Source organism: Lissotriton vulgaris, chromosome 3_1, assembly GCF_964263255.1.
Source record: "Lissotriton vulgaris chromosome 3_1, aLisVul1.2, whole genome shotgun sequence".
Lineage (NCBI taxonomy): Eukaryota > Metazoa > Chordata > Amphibia > Caudata > Salamandridae > Lissotriton > Lissotriton vulgaris.
In genome coordinates this window covers 2,014,300,130-2,014,312,823 of record NC_141689.1, presented here as the reverse complement: position 1 = coordinate 2,014,312,823, position 12,694 = coordinate 2,014,300,130, and the positions used below count along the sequence as shown (strand labels likewise).

The 12,694-nt window shown below is 46.6% G+C and overlaps 2 protein-coding genes across 3 annotated transcripts in view; both read right to left on the bottom strand.

The window, feature by feature from the left end:
* The window catches only part of PRIMPOL (primase and DNA directed polymerase), a 497,760-nt gene that overhangs the window by 183,681 nt on the left and 301,385 nt on the right, over positions 1-12,694 (bottom strand). For both annotated transcript variants that reach the window (XM_086962483.1, XM_086962482.1), the window contains one exon: positions 7,931-8,093. In XM_086962483.1, coding sequence (XP_086818609.1) covers positions 7,931-8,093 — 163 coding nt within the window. The remainder of the gene's footprint in view (positions 1-7,930; positions 8,094-12,694) is intronic.
* LOC147728730 (uncharacterized) lies at positions 102-1,566 on the bottom strand. The gene is made up of 2 exons (XM_086962778.1): positions 668-1,566; positions 102-285 (listed from the first exon to the last, which is right to left on the bottom strand). The coding sequence occupies exons 1-2, from the start codon at positions 1,564-1,566 to the stop codon at positions 102-104; spliced, it is 1,083 nt and encodes a 360-aa protein (XP_086818904.1).

Genomic DNA, 12,694 nt, shown 5'->3' with positions numbered 1-12,694 from the left:
CTCTATGCAGTATCCGAACTGCATGATGTTCAGTATCCACTTGTCTGTGGTGATTTTTCTCCACTCCTGGATAAAAAATCTTAGCCTGCCTCCTACTGGAGTTATATGATCTTTTGTGTCCTGTCCGTGTATCCCTCTCCTCTTTGTTTTTCCGTGCTCTTCCCCGGAGGGTTCAGGTGGGTGAGCACATTTTCTCGTGAGCAGTCACTTAGAGGGGGGTTGTTCACCGCCTCTTCTTCTTTGTCCTCGTCTGTTTCCTCTTGATCGAAAAGACTGTCTCCTGTTCTGGTAGTTCCAGTTTTGCCTCTGCTGGCCCTGGTGACCTTGGTTGTCACTCTGTTGTCCCTGGTGGAACGCCTGGTGTGATTCTCCTCGCTGGTTTCCACCTCTGCCGTTTGGCCTCCGCGTAGGAGTGCCCCTTCTCATCCCCCTGAATTGCAGGGCCCCCATGGACTTTGCTGTCTCGTTGTCCTTCTTCAGTTGTGTGAGCTTCTCATCAACTGGGGCTCCGAACAGTGTTTCACCATTGAAGGGTGTGTTCAGGATGTTGTTCTGCACCTCAGCTTTGAAACCTGAGATCCTGAGCCAGGCTTGCCTTCTCTCTGTGATGTCTATAGCCATCAATCTGCTGGATGTTTCAGCCCCATCCAAGGCTGTCTTCAGACACGAGTTCGCAATGCTTTTCCCTTCTTCCACAAGGTGTGATGCCCTGTCACGGTATTGTTCCGGGAGGTGCTTGAGCAATTGCCCCATCTCATCCCAATGTTGGTATTGATGTCTGTTTAGGAGGGCGTTTGAGTTCACCATCCGCCAGTGCGTTGCGGCGTTTCTCTCTATTTTCCTCCCAGTTAGGTCCATCCTCCTGCTTTCCTTGTCAGGTGGAGGCCCAGATGTTGTTGGGACCTTGGCCCTTCTTCTTGCCGTCGCAGCGATAATTGAATCTGCTGTGACGGACCCCTTGATATAAGCCGGGTCCTGTGAGGAGAATTTGTATTTCTTTTCCGTCCTCGGCGTTACTGATCTGCATGTAGCCGGGTCCTTGAAGGCTTCCTTCCCCTGGTCTGTGATACTTTTCAGCATGGGAAGGAATTGGCTTCTTGTCTGTGTGGGGAGCAATGTTTCTAGCAGGAAATCTGCTTTTGGCTTTTCCTCCTCTAGCTTAACCCCATAAGCTGCTGCTGCCTTCCTGACGACCTCGTTGTATGCCCCGATGTCATCCGGTGGCGAAGGCCTCGACGGATATGTCTCCACCGCCTCCTCCGGATTTTCGGCCTCTATGTCCAGCCACTCCTGGTCTTGGGCCGTCGAGGAGCCCGAGCCGTAGCTTGACTGCTGGTTCCCGTAATCACCTTCATTATAATAGAGGTCCTCTTCCTCTTCGTGCTCCGAGAGCTCCGGAGTTTTCAGCGGCTCTTCGTCATCGAACTCCTCCTGTTCTGTCACCTCAGCGACGGACGTTGCCGGCCTCGAGGGAATCTTGTAACTTCTCATTTTTTCGTCGAAGTCTTTCTTTCTCTGGAGGATGTTCTCCATTTCGGCCTCGAGCCTTCTTTTCTTTCTCAGCATCTCTGCGGCCTGGTCGTCGTCGAGCGTTTCGGCCGCTCTCTTCGGCGTCGACGTTGAAGCTTTCTTCAGCTCCTTTTCCTTCGAAGTCGAAGACCCTTTTTCGGGGGCTTGCTTCAACGACCTTTGCTTTTTTCAGAGGATGCAGCTTCGACCGTCGAACTTTTTGGCGCCGGTGCTCCTTTCGAGGCTTTGGACTCTGCCTTTCGAGGGTCCACCTCTGGCTTTCGAGGCCCTGAGGGAGTTTTCGGGGTCGTAGACTCTCCTACCTTGTCAGGCGTTTTCTTATCGGTGTCTGCGACCGTGAAGTCATCAGGACCTTCGGCGATGTTGTCCTCGTCGTCGGTGGAGAGGCCCAGTTCGTAAAGCGTCGGGCCTGGCCCTTGCCCTGCATCATGTGATGAGCTATCCTCTGCTTCTCTTGAACTCGGAGTGTCTTCGGCTTGAAGACGGAGCAGGCGTTGCAGTCTCTGCTCTCGTGGTCGGTAGGCAGGCAGAGGTTGCAGACAGGGTGTTGGTCCTTCTGCGCGAACTTGTGGTGGCAGTTTTTGCAGAATTTAAATGGTGTCTTGTACATCCCTGCGCTCAGGGAGCCCCCTGTATGCGCATTCCTCCAAGGACGTCGAAGATCTCGATGTTCTTCTCTTCCTTCGTCGTCTCCTCTCTGATGGTCTTCTTCTCCCAATCTTTTCCGGTCTTTATCGTCGAATAGTAGTTGTATTTTCTCCTTTTTCCCTCCAAAACTTCTGGAGCTTCACACGACGATCCAGACCCAACGGCGGAAAAAAGAATCCGAAGATGGCGCCCAAGGGTGGTTGCTTCCGCCGGAAGCATGCCGACGTCACCGAAGGTACACCAGAAGGTGGAACGTCGACGCCCACCTGGGCTACGAAAAAAAAAAAGAGAGAAAAAAGACTACGATTCCGGACCCAATTACCAGATTGCGGAATATGCACAGCATAGTGAATCCAGAAAGATTCACGCTGCAAAAGTGTATTTTCTGAAGATAATTGTGCTATGAATTTCACGTCGTCGAACTCCTCCTGTTCTGTCACCTCAGCGACGGACGTTGCCGGCCTCGAGGGAATCTTGTAACTTCTCATTTTTTCGTCGAAGTCTTTCTTTCTCTGGAGGATGTTCTCCATTTCGGCCTCGAGCCTTCTTTTCTTTCTCAGCATCTCTGCGGCCTGGTCGTCGTCGAGCGTTTCGGCCGCTTTCTTCGGCGTCGACGTTGAAGCTTTCTTCAGCTCCTTTTCCTTCGAAGTCGAAGACCCTTTTTCGGGGGCTTGCTTCAACGACCTTTGCTTTTTTCAGAGGATGCAGCTTCGACCGTCGAACTTTTCGGCGCCGGTGCTCCTTTCGAGGCTTTGGACTCTGCCTTTCGAGGGTCCACCTCTGGATTTCGAGGCCCTGAGGGAGTTTTCGGGGTCGTAGACTCTCCTACCTTGTCAGGCGTTTTCTTATCGGTGTCTGCGACCGTGAAGTCATCTGGACCTTCGGCGATGTTGTCCTCGTCGTCGGTGGAGAGGCCCAGTTCGTAAAGCGTCGGGGCCTGGCCCTTGCCCTGCATCATGTGATGAGCTATCCTCTGCTTCTCTTGAACTCGGAGTGTCTTCGGCTTGAAGACGGAGCAGGCGTTGCAGTCTCTGCTCTCGTGGTCGGTAGGCAGGCAGAGGTTGCAGACAGGGTGTTGGTCCTTCTGCGCGAACTTGTGGTGGCAGTTTTTGCAGAATTTAAATGGAGTCTTGTACATCCCTGCGCTCAGGGAGCCCCCTGTATGCGCATTCCTCCAAGGACGTCGAAGATCTCGATGTTCTTCTCTTCCTTCGTCGTCTCCTCTCTGATGGTCTTCTTCTCCCAATCTTTTCCGGTCTTTATCGTCGAATAGTAGTTGTATTTTCTCCTTTTTCCCTCCAAAACTTCTGGAGCTTCACACGACGATCCAGACCCAACGGCGGAAAAAAGAATCCGAAGATGGCGCCCAAGGGTGGTTGCTTCCGCCGGAAGCATGCCGACGTCACCGAAGGTACACCAGAAGGTGGGACGTCGACGCCCACCTGGGCTACGAAAAAAAAAAAAGAGAGAAAAAAGACTACGATTCCGGACCCAACCACCAGATTGCGGAATATGCACAGCATAGTGAATCCAGAAAGATTCACGCTGCAAAAGTGTATTTTCTGAAGATAATTGTGCTATGAATTTCACTTCGTTCTACGTGTGAACACATTCAAAATGTGGTGTTAATTAATTTTTTACCTCAAACTACATGTAAAGACTTACATTTACAAGTATAATTGTGTTTTTGTGGTTTATATTTTTGATATATTGTATATAATTACATTCAATGATTTGGAGGGTCATTGTGTGACCACTTTGTGAACAGTGCGCAGTGTTGCTACCGTTCTGGTAGCATCCACATCCTACCTCATGTAGGTCATACAGCGGATGGGAGTGGGACTCCTCCTGCTCACATATACTAAACTCATATATTCCAAGCCAACTTCTAGGGTGAAACGTGGGCACCACATGTCACCATCATTTCTAATACTAAGAGGCACGTGCCAGGACTGCCCGCTCTCCCCTCTGCTCTATGCAATGGCAATGGAGCCACTTGCGATCCGCATCCGGAAGAAGGGAGAGAGTTGGGGCTTCCCAATCGCACAAATCACTGACAGGGTCTTTTTATACGTACTTATTTACATCCGTGACATCACGTCGGATCTCACCCCAATATTTAATACCCTACAAGCCTTTGGGGCGGTAGCGGGCCAAGAGTAAACTGGGCCATGTCCACAATATATCCACTCCCAGACATCCTCCCTCCCCCAAAAATACAACTGGGAGGCATAGACGTATCATGGAGCGCCCAAGCAGTACGATACCTAGGGTTACGATTGTACCACAGGCCGCAAGATATGTATGAAGGAAATCACTGCAGCGCACTAGCCGGGATCAGGTCCTCGTGAACTTCTGGAAGGATCTCCCCCTGCCTCCCATTGGAAAAATTGCAGTGGCCAAGATGATATTAGTTCTGCGATTACTATAGTATTTCACTAACATTCCAGTGGTTCCCTCCGGTCCTTTCTTTTGGGAGCTGGATACTTTCCATGGAACCCTTATCTGGGGAACGGGACGCAGACAAATTCCCCTCGCCAAACTGCAGTTACCCATAGACCAGCGAGGTCTGAGTGCCCCCTCCTTCAAGGCATATTTCCACGCGGCCAACTACGATGGGTGTCACAGTGGACAGTGGGCCGTGCGTTAGGGGAAACTCTCACAAATGCGGGGCCAATTCTAACCCCTATCATACACCGTATACTATTACCGGCACGTGGACCAATACAGGAGTGCCCACTCCAGGTATTAGTGGCACAAACATGCCTGAAACTGGTGCATAAGATCCACCGGGAGGCCCCAATGAACTCTTCCATCCAACCACTTGCAGGATTCCCCAAAGGCTGTGCTCACTACACAAAGCGAGCGTTACATGTGTGGACGGACACTCAATCAAGTAGATGGGCTCCCTCTATGTGAATGGGCAACTACAGACATTGGCAGAACTTACAACAGACACAGACCTCACTAGGGGGCAGTTCCTATTACACAGGCAGCTACTAGAAGACTGCAGTCGAATGTGGCACACAATAGACAAAGAGCTGCCCAAGCACCCAGTTATACATGCAATCCTGCAAAAGGGCCCCGGTCGCCACCTGGTGACACGGCTATATAAGAAGGTGCGAGCACTGAACCCAATTAACCTCACTCCATGAGAAATGGGAGACAGTCAGAGATCCAGAGACCACTCTACGACAACGAATGGGAGCAAGCACTTGAGTTCCACAAAAAGTGTCCCGCAACTACCGCTTTAAAAACATACAATTTCACATACTACACTGCGCCTACTTGACACCCGAAAAGCTTCAACGTTATTATCGAAACACGCCCTTCCGAGTTATTGGGCCAAAATACACGCCACCCTTCTAGCAGTCACAGGGCTGACAGACATTAATACATGGGAGGCATGCGCGTTAGGCATAGCCAAAAGCCGTAAACACCAAAGAGTAGAGATACGTTTCGCATCCCTAGCAATCCTCTTAGCCAAGAGAAAAATAACAATGCATTGGAGAGCGCCAGAGGGGCCACTGCTGGCGGCCTGGAGCGGGAGGTTAACAAGTGGGGCGCTTCGGAGGAGGAGGCACTAAGATTAGAAGAAATTAAAGGCTTCCGCAAACACCACTTATCCATGCAATGGGCTACATTGCTTCACTCCTTTAAGCAGGAAGCAGCATGCGAACCACCGTCACAAAGCACCCTGTCCCCTACAGAAGAGACACGTCATGAAAAAGCCCAGCGCACCCCCCCCCCTCCCCTTAGAGTTGACATGCAACATGCCCTAAGCGACATTCCCACCTCACATCAAAACCCCCACAGCCTAAAGATCAGATCAGGTGAACCAGCTCACCGGCCTTCAACATCACACAGTATCTCATATAAAGTGTACCCCACTTATGGTTACCCTTGTTGAAGAGTTCAGTTCCTCATTTAGAACACAACAAGCGGTGTACCCCAACACCAGCACAGTAGACCAACGCAGAGGCGACGGTACATCAAACGAGTAATGCCCCAAATCCTCATGCATTATATAAGCATGTCCCCCCACAATAGCAGGGACATTTGGACAAAAAGAATCTATGTCGCTGCTGACAGTTGGTGCAACGGTTTACTTGATACGATATGAACATGTACGGTGTATATTCTTTGATCATATAAGATACATGTACTCTGCATAATAACGAAATGCCAATAAAAATGATTTTGCAAAAAAAGAAAATACAAACCCCGAGATTTTGCAACATCGGGCACATTCATACTTGTGAGGCAATGTACAGAACCGTCAGAACTTCTTGTATACACAATGCCCCAAGCAGTATTATGCCATCTCCAACTGTCTCTGCTGGTACAGAAGCAAGAGAGGAGTCGCGTGCTAGAGTTAAGGGTTGGAGTCCGTGCTCACGAGACGCAGAACTGGCTGGCCGCGAGCTCAGGTGCCGTGAACTGGAGGCCGCATTTGGGGCGGAGGCTGTTTTCTCTTGAGCCTCAGGGATGTCCTGATGTATGGATATCCGTTGCAAACTGAATTGCTTGACAATCTCGATGGGGCAATATGCGCTTCGTTTTTGGTGCGATTCATGAATTATAGCCATGGAGTCACATTGGTAGAAAATAGCAGTTCTACCATGCCACCATTTTGAAAAGAAAAAAAAAACAGTTGAGAATGTTTGAATTAATCTCAGCTACTGGTAAATATTCGGGCCACATTGAAGCCCATTATTCCAGGGTACAATTCCTTTTGTAAATCGATGAAGACTCAATTAACAAATCTGCGTTGTCTATTCTTTCACCCACATAGAATGATGTTTCCCTCAATTCTGCAGCACCCTAGGAAAGCCCACTTTGAGATGCATGTAAACAATGCAGTGAGTCTGACTCACTAACCGGTCCCTTCACTGTGGCCTCAAAGAGTTGGACTACAGCTGTCATGCCCAGGGGAGGGAGGTCAGCTTCTAGAGTTGCAACCTGGCTAGTATTTGACCGATATGGCCACTATTTATTTCCCTGGCTAACCTAGAATTAAAAGTAGATAAAGGAGCAAAAGCTAGTATTTCTTGTCTGTTTTCATTAGGAGAACCAAAGCTGATTTGCATATAGCTTGCATGGTTGTTACTGCAAAGCGTCCTGCTTGACACTCCAGCTCGTTTGAGAACTATGAGCTTAGTTTATGGTGTAATAGAAGTATTATAAATCGTGATCTATACTGTGTTTACCAGCCATTCCTACCATCACCATTTTGAGAAGAAAACCAAAAAGTCACGGATGAAATGGCTGAATTAATCTCAGCCATTGGTAAATACTCGGGTCGCATTCCAGTCCACCGTTTTAACCACAGAATGCCACTCCAGTCACAGACAAGCTATATACAAATACATTTTTGTCATATTCGAATAGGAACAGTCCTGCCCGAGACAGTCTCCAGACTTGCACAAAAGCAACCCTAGGGCCGTCTTTTCGACATTCTTCAAGTCTTCATTCAGTCTTTTGGACATTGACAAATGAGGAGCAGCTTGGGTCCAATGGCGTGGAATCCCTGCCCTCTATAATTATTCTTCAATTCTTAGAAGAAAGTAAAAAAAGAAAATAGCAGCTACAGCTCAAAAAGGTAAATGTCGGCCCCATCTTCCCCATATGAAAATATTGCATATTCCCAATCATTAAACCCATAAGCATCCATTGTGATTTGATGGGCATTACGGTATACCAATAGCATTTATGTATCTGAAAGGTAGACTATAGGGATTTCAGCAGTTACCTCACATTGCTGACCAAAGATGAAAGGAAAATGTGTTCTTCAATCGAAATACTTTTCTGGCGTTTAGGAACAAACGCATTGTCTTCAGCTACTTCAAGGGACACATTTTTTCCAAGTTTTGATGACTTGTACAGGCGGAAATTACGGTTTTTAGTGTAAACACCTGATGGTAAACAATAAAAAAAACTGTCAATAGATAAAACAGTTACAAATGAACACAAACATTTGCCGTAAAAGAGAATAACCACCTATAATAACATACAATCCACTTACTGGGATTAAAAGCTACTATCCTCTGTCACAATATTTAATGTACACTAACACAAATACACTTGAAAATACCACCAAACTTACAATGGAGCACTCAAGTAGGACTCTTTACACTTCCTTCCGGCATCCCTCTCTTCAGAAATGTGGAAAAAGCTCTCCTTGCCTAGTGGATATGGCTGCTGAGTGCTGTGCTCGCCATTCACTTCACATGACTTTTTAAATAGATTTCTTTACTATGTTTGGTTAAACAACAAAAACATAGAACATCGTAGGGCATTAGCATGTGAACTCACAGAACAATGCAGACGAATATCAAAGAAATATACATGGCTCTCGACTTAGTAATTGGTTACACAACAAACCTATTCATTTCTAGGTGGAGCCTGGTTGCGCATGCGCTGCGAGGCATGCTGTATTCCGGTATGGACTTGAAGCTCTGCCCACTTCCTGCCCATCTTTTCTATTGGCTGCTGTGATAATCCTTTGTAAACGTTGGCTTTTGATTTGTTAATAGGTTTATTAGTCCCTCCTTAGCACTCCCCTGTCCTCTGTTGTAATCTCCCATCAGAACTGGCCCTTTTATGTGCGTCCTTACTGTGTAGCTTGCATTAGCCGTTAGGGAGAACTCTTTGCTTAATTAATCTAAAGAGCACTGGTGGAACGTCAGTTTAACCAATGGCAGCCGCCTTATTTTGTATTTGCAGCGCGCTTTCACTTTACACAATGGGGCCACACACACCACTCACGGGACAGGCCAAGCAGCTAACCCATATTGTTTTAAATTGTTTTTTTTTTTTACATGAAATCATGGCAGACGAGCGTCTTGTGCGCAGCTCGCCGAACTTTTTTTTTCATCAAATCATGGCGGCCGCGCATCTTATTGTGCACAGCTCACCTAACTCATTATCTTTTATGTTTAATTATGGCGGCCCGTGAGGTGCCCTCCCCCGCCACCAGCTCCTGCGGCACGCCACACTTTGTTTATCTATGGCGGACTGTGGGGTGTACTCTGCTACCATCTCCTCCGCATTATGAGATGTATTTTTAAAAAAAGCCCCTTTGAACGATGGGCACCAGTTTTGGAACCAGTGCCTTTTATGTCTCTGTGACATGACTGCCATTCACTCTCATGAAAGGCTCATCTTGAGCTCAGTCAGCGGTATGTCCAAGGTGGAAATCGATACGAAGGGCACCTTCAAGTATATGCTGGTGCAAGTGCAGGACAGGAGGAACACCGGGACATCATGTGGTAAACTTTGCAATTTTGTTTAATGTCGACAAAGCTTGCTTTTTTTACTTAGCACCAGTGACACAGAGAAGGTGTATCTGTCTATCTTGCATACAGCTTCTCCGTAGCTTGTTGTCCCTCTTGGTGCTTTTTAGGTCGAGCCTAGCTCAGCTCGCATGCGCTGCTCTAGGAGAGGGCCTCTTGGAACCACTCAAGACTTTCTTAAATCTCGAGCTGTGGTTGTCACATTCTATTGGGCTTTGTGTGTGGCTTTTAAAAGTGAAGGCACGCAAATGGCCAAAGGCGGGTGCATGTCCTGCCTTTTCTCTAAACGTTCACTCCCATGGCCTGGGTCTCGGGAGTGAGCAGCATCGCGCTTGGTGCCAATTGCATTCCTGCATTCCTGGATCATGGTACTCATTAACCAAGTGGGGTCGCTTTCATTTTCACAACTGCGCTTGTTTAGCCTGCCTAACAGGCAGCGCACAACTCGTGTAAATATGAAAGGTATGTGCTTTAAAGGACAAAACTTCTGGTTCCAGTCGAACTCCCAATGCTTAATTTGTAACCTTACAACTGCCGGGGCTTTTACTAGGCAGCAGCTTCAGACAACATACTCATTTTTTTCCCTGCCTAACTGGCAGCACACACCTTGTGTGAATGGGAAGTGAACGTGCTTTCAAAACTTATAACTGTACGAGCTCAGAAACCAGGTCCCATTCTCAAATGCTGCTCAATAGGGTGTGATGTTGGCCAAAACATTTAATTTCCATACACACAGTAAAAATACAGGTGTCATGGACTGCAGATAAAGTATTTCTCTTGATTATTAGGTGCTGCTGTTGAGCACCAGAAACCACCAGGTCATATTTAGCACTGCACTTTCCCTATGTTTAAAACACCACTACATAATATAAAGCACAGTAACCTGCATTCAATATGAATTTCACTATTGAAACACGGCGCACAACCTGTGTAAATATGAAGGGGATGTGCATTAAAGGACAAAACTTCTGGCTCCAGTGGCATTCCCAATGCTTAATTTGTAAACTTACAACTGCCGGGGCATTTATTAGGCAGCAGCTTCAGACAACATACTTCTTTTTTTAGCCTGCCTAACAGGCAGCGCACAACTTGTGTTAATGGGAAGTGATTTGCTTTATAGGACAAAACTTATAACTATATGAGCACAGAAACCAGTTTCCATTCTCAAATGTTGCCCAATAGGGTGTGATTTTGGACAAAGCATTTAATTTCCCTGCACGCAGTAAAAATACAGGTGTCCTAGACTGCACATAAAGTATTCTGTTGAAGTTCCCAACAGTGAGACATATTGGCTATGCCAATGCTTGTTTAAGAGTTAGGAGAGTGGAGCTGTACATATGTTTCTGATTATGGCTGCACTATTTTGGGACTGTATTGTTTACATTCTGTTTTACTGTCCATAGTCTTGTGTACCCTCACATGCTTGTGTATCTGTGAATGCTTGTGTTACCGTATACACTAATGCTTCTAATTTACCATAGAGTGTTGTTCTGCACATATCCTTATGTTTGTGTACAGGCACACTATTACACACTGGCTCGCGTGGTAGAGGACACGTTTGTTGATATACACCATTTTTTCCCCACACACTTGTGCTACAGTATTTACACCAATGTGCACAGATGTGCTATTGATTCCACACTAATGTGCACAGATGTGCGATTGATTCCATAGACAGATTTCGACTCTTGTACACAAACACTCCAGTGTCACATCTATCATTTTAGACGTGCTATTATGTAGACGCCTATTTATTCACATACAAACCCAGGTACACACACTGCTCCTCGCCACTGTTTCTGTTTTGTTGCACACTTTATTCTTTTTATGTAACCATGCTTGGGTTGTTGTATACAGAAAATGTTTTGGGCCGTTTTTTGGCTGTTTGTCAGCCTGTTTTATGGCCTGTCTGGGGACAGTTTTTCTCTTTTTCTGTTGATTTCCCCGAAAGTAAAACAAACATGGTCTGCAGCAAGCACAAGTCTGTGCTTTATTCCATACATTGCAAAACACTTGTACAGAATTTCTATACAAGTTCAGCACTGCCATTTTTTATGGGTATTTAATTCATTAACAGGTTTCATTCCTATTTTGGTGCGTGGGCATATTATTCTCTGTCCCAGTCCGGCCCTTGGGCACACACTTGTGTTTCGCCATACACAGTAGCCTTTCTGTAATCATGTGTAGTGGAACATTCAATTTGATTATTTTTTTTGCGTACACTTTCAAGTATTTTATACTGAGCATTTTATTCCTAAGCATACATTAGTGCCTGTTATTGGAGATGTACCAATGTGCACAGCAGTGCCTGTACAATGGTGTGAGTGGTCTACTGTGCATCCTGTCAAGGTTGACGATAACTTCAACCCAGTGTTCTAGAAATGTTAAAGTTGACAATCTAAAGTCACATTTTACAGATGAAATGTCAACACTTGATTTCTTTCTAGTAAGGTAATTTGCTTTACATGGGGCATTTCTCCGACTAAGTGGCTCGCAGGCCCGTTTAAGTAAAAAAAATCTGTGGTCCGCTTAAAAATATTCTTATATTTAAAAATAGGGGCCCAAGAGGTTTTTTTGTGAGTTATTACCAGAACCTCGCTTGCTCAGCGAGAGGTGCATGTTACTTGTTACTGAGCAGGAGTGTCAGCAACGCACACCTGGGGCTTCCCTCAGGCGTAAACTAGCGCTCTCTGAAGCTCATATCCAGTGGCCTTTTAAGCTTACGTTTCATCTGACAAGAAATGGCTGTAAATGTGAAACTAAAACTAGACTACAAATACATTATGAGTCATACAAGTGCTCCGTAAAGAATGAAACAAACAACAGGTGCAGGCGTGAAGCAGAGGCAGCACCGCACACATAACTCCCCCCAACCTGACACAGAAACCGTTTCAAAAAAAGGGAGAAAAAAAGATACGTTTTTGAGAATTTTGACCAAGCTCATGGCTGCACGTTGTTAAGTCAATAGGCAGTCCTAAAAAGTCAAGCCAGCAGCGAACCTTCTTTTCCGGGAAACCAGACCTTCTCAGTGACTGGATACCCTCCACTGCACTCTGCGCTACTACACCACCATACTCTGTGCCATGCACCACTGTACTCTGCGCTGATGCATTCTGCGCCACTGCAGTCACCTCTACGCCTACTCCGCATCACTCCACTCTACGTCACTGCACACCATCCCACTGCATTCTACATCTCTGCACTCTACCCTGCACTGCTCC

Bases quoted from the DNA above. Each gene is read 5' to 3' on its own strand.
- LOC147728730 (XM_086962778.1), bottom strand. From the start codon at position 1,566: ATGCTGAGAAAGAAAAGAAGGCTCGAGGCCGAAATGGAGAACATCCTC. The intron at 286-667 runs GTGTCTGAAGAC...TGGAACTACCAG, and splicing joins GGGAAAAGCATTGCGAACTC to AACAGGAGACAGTCTTTTCG.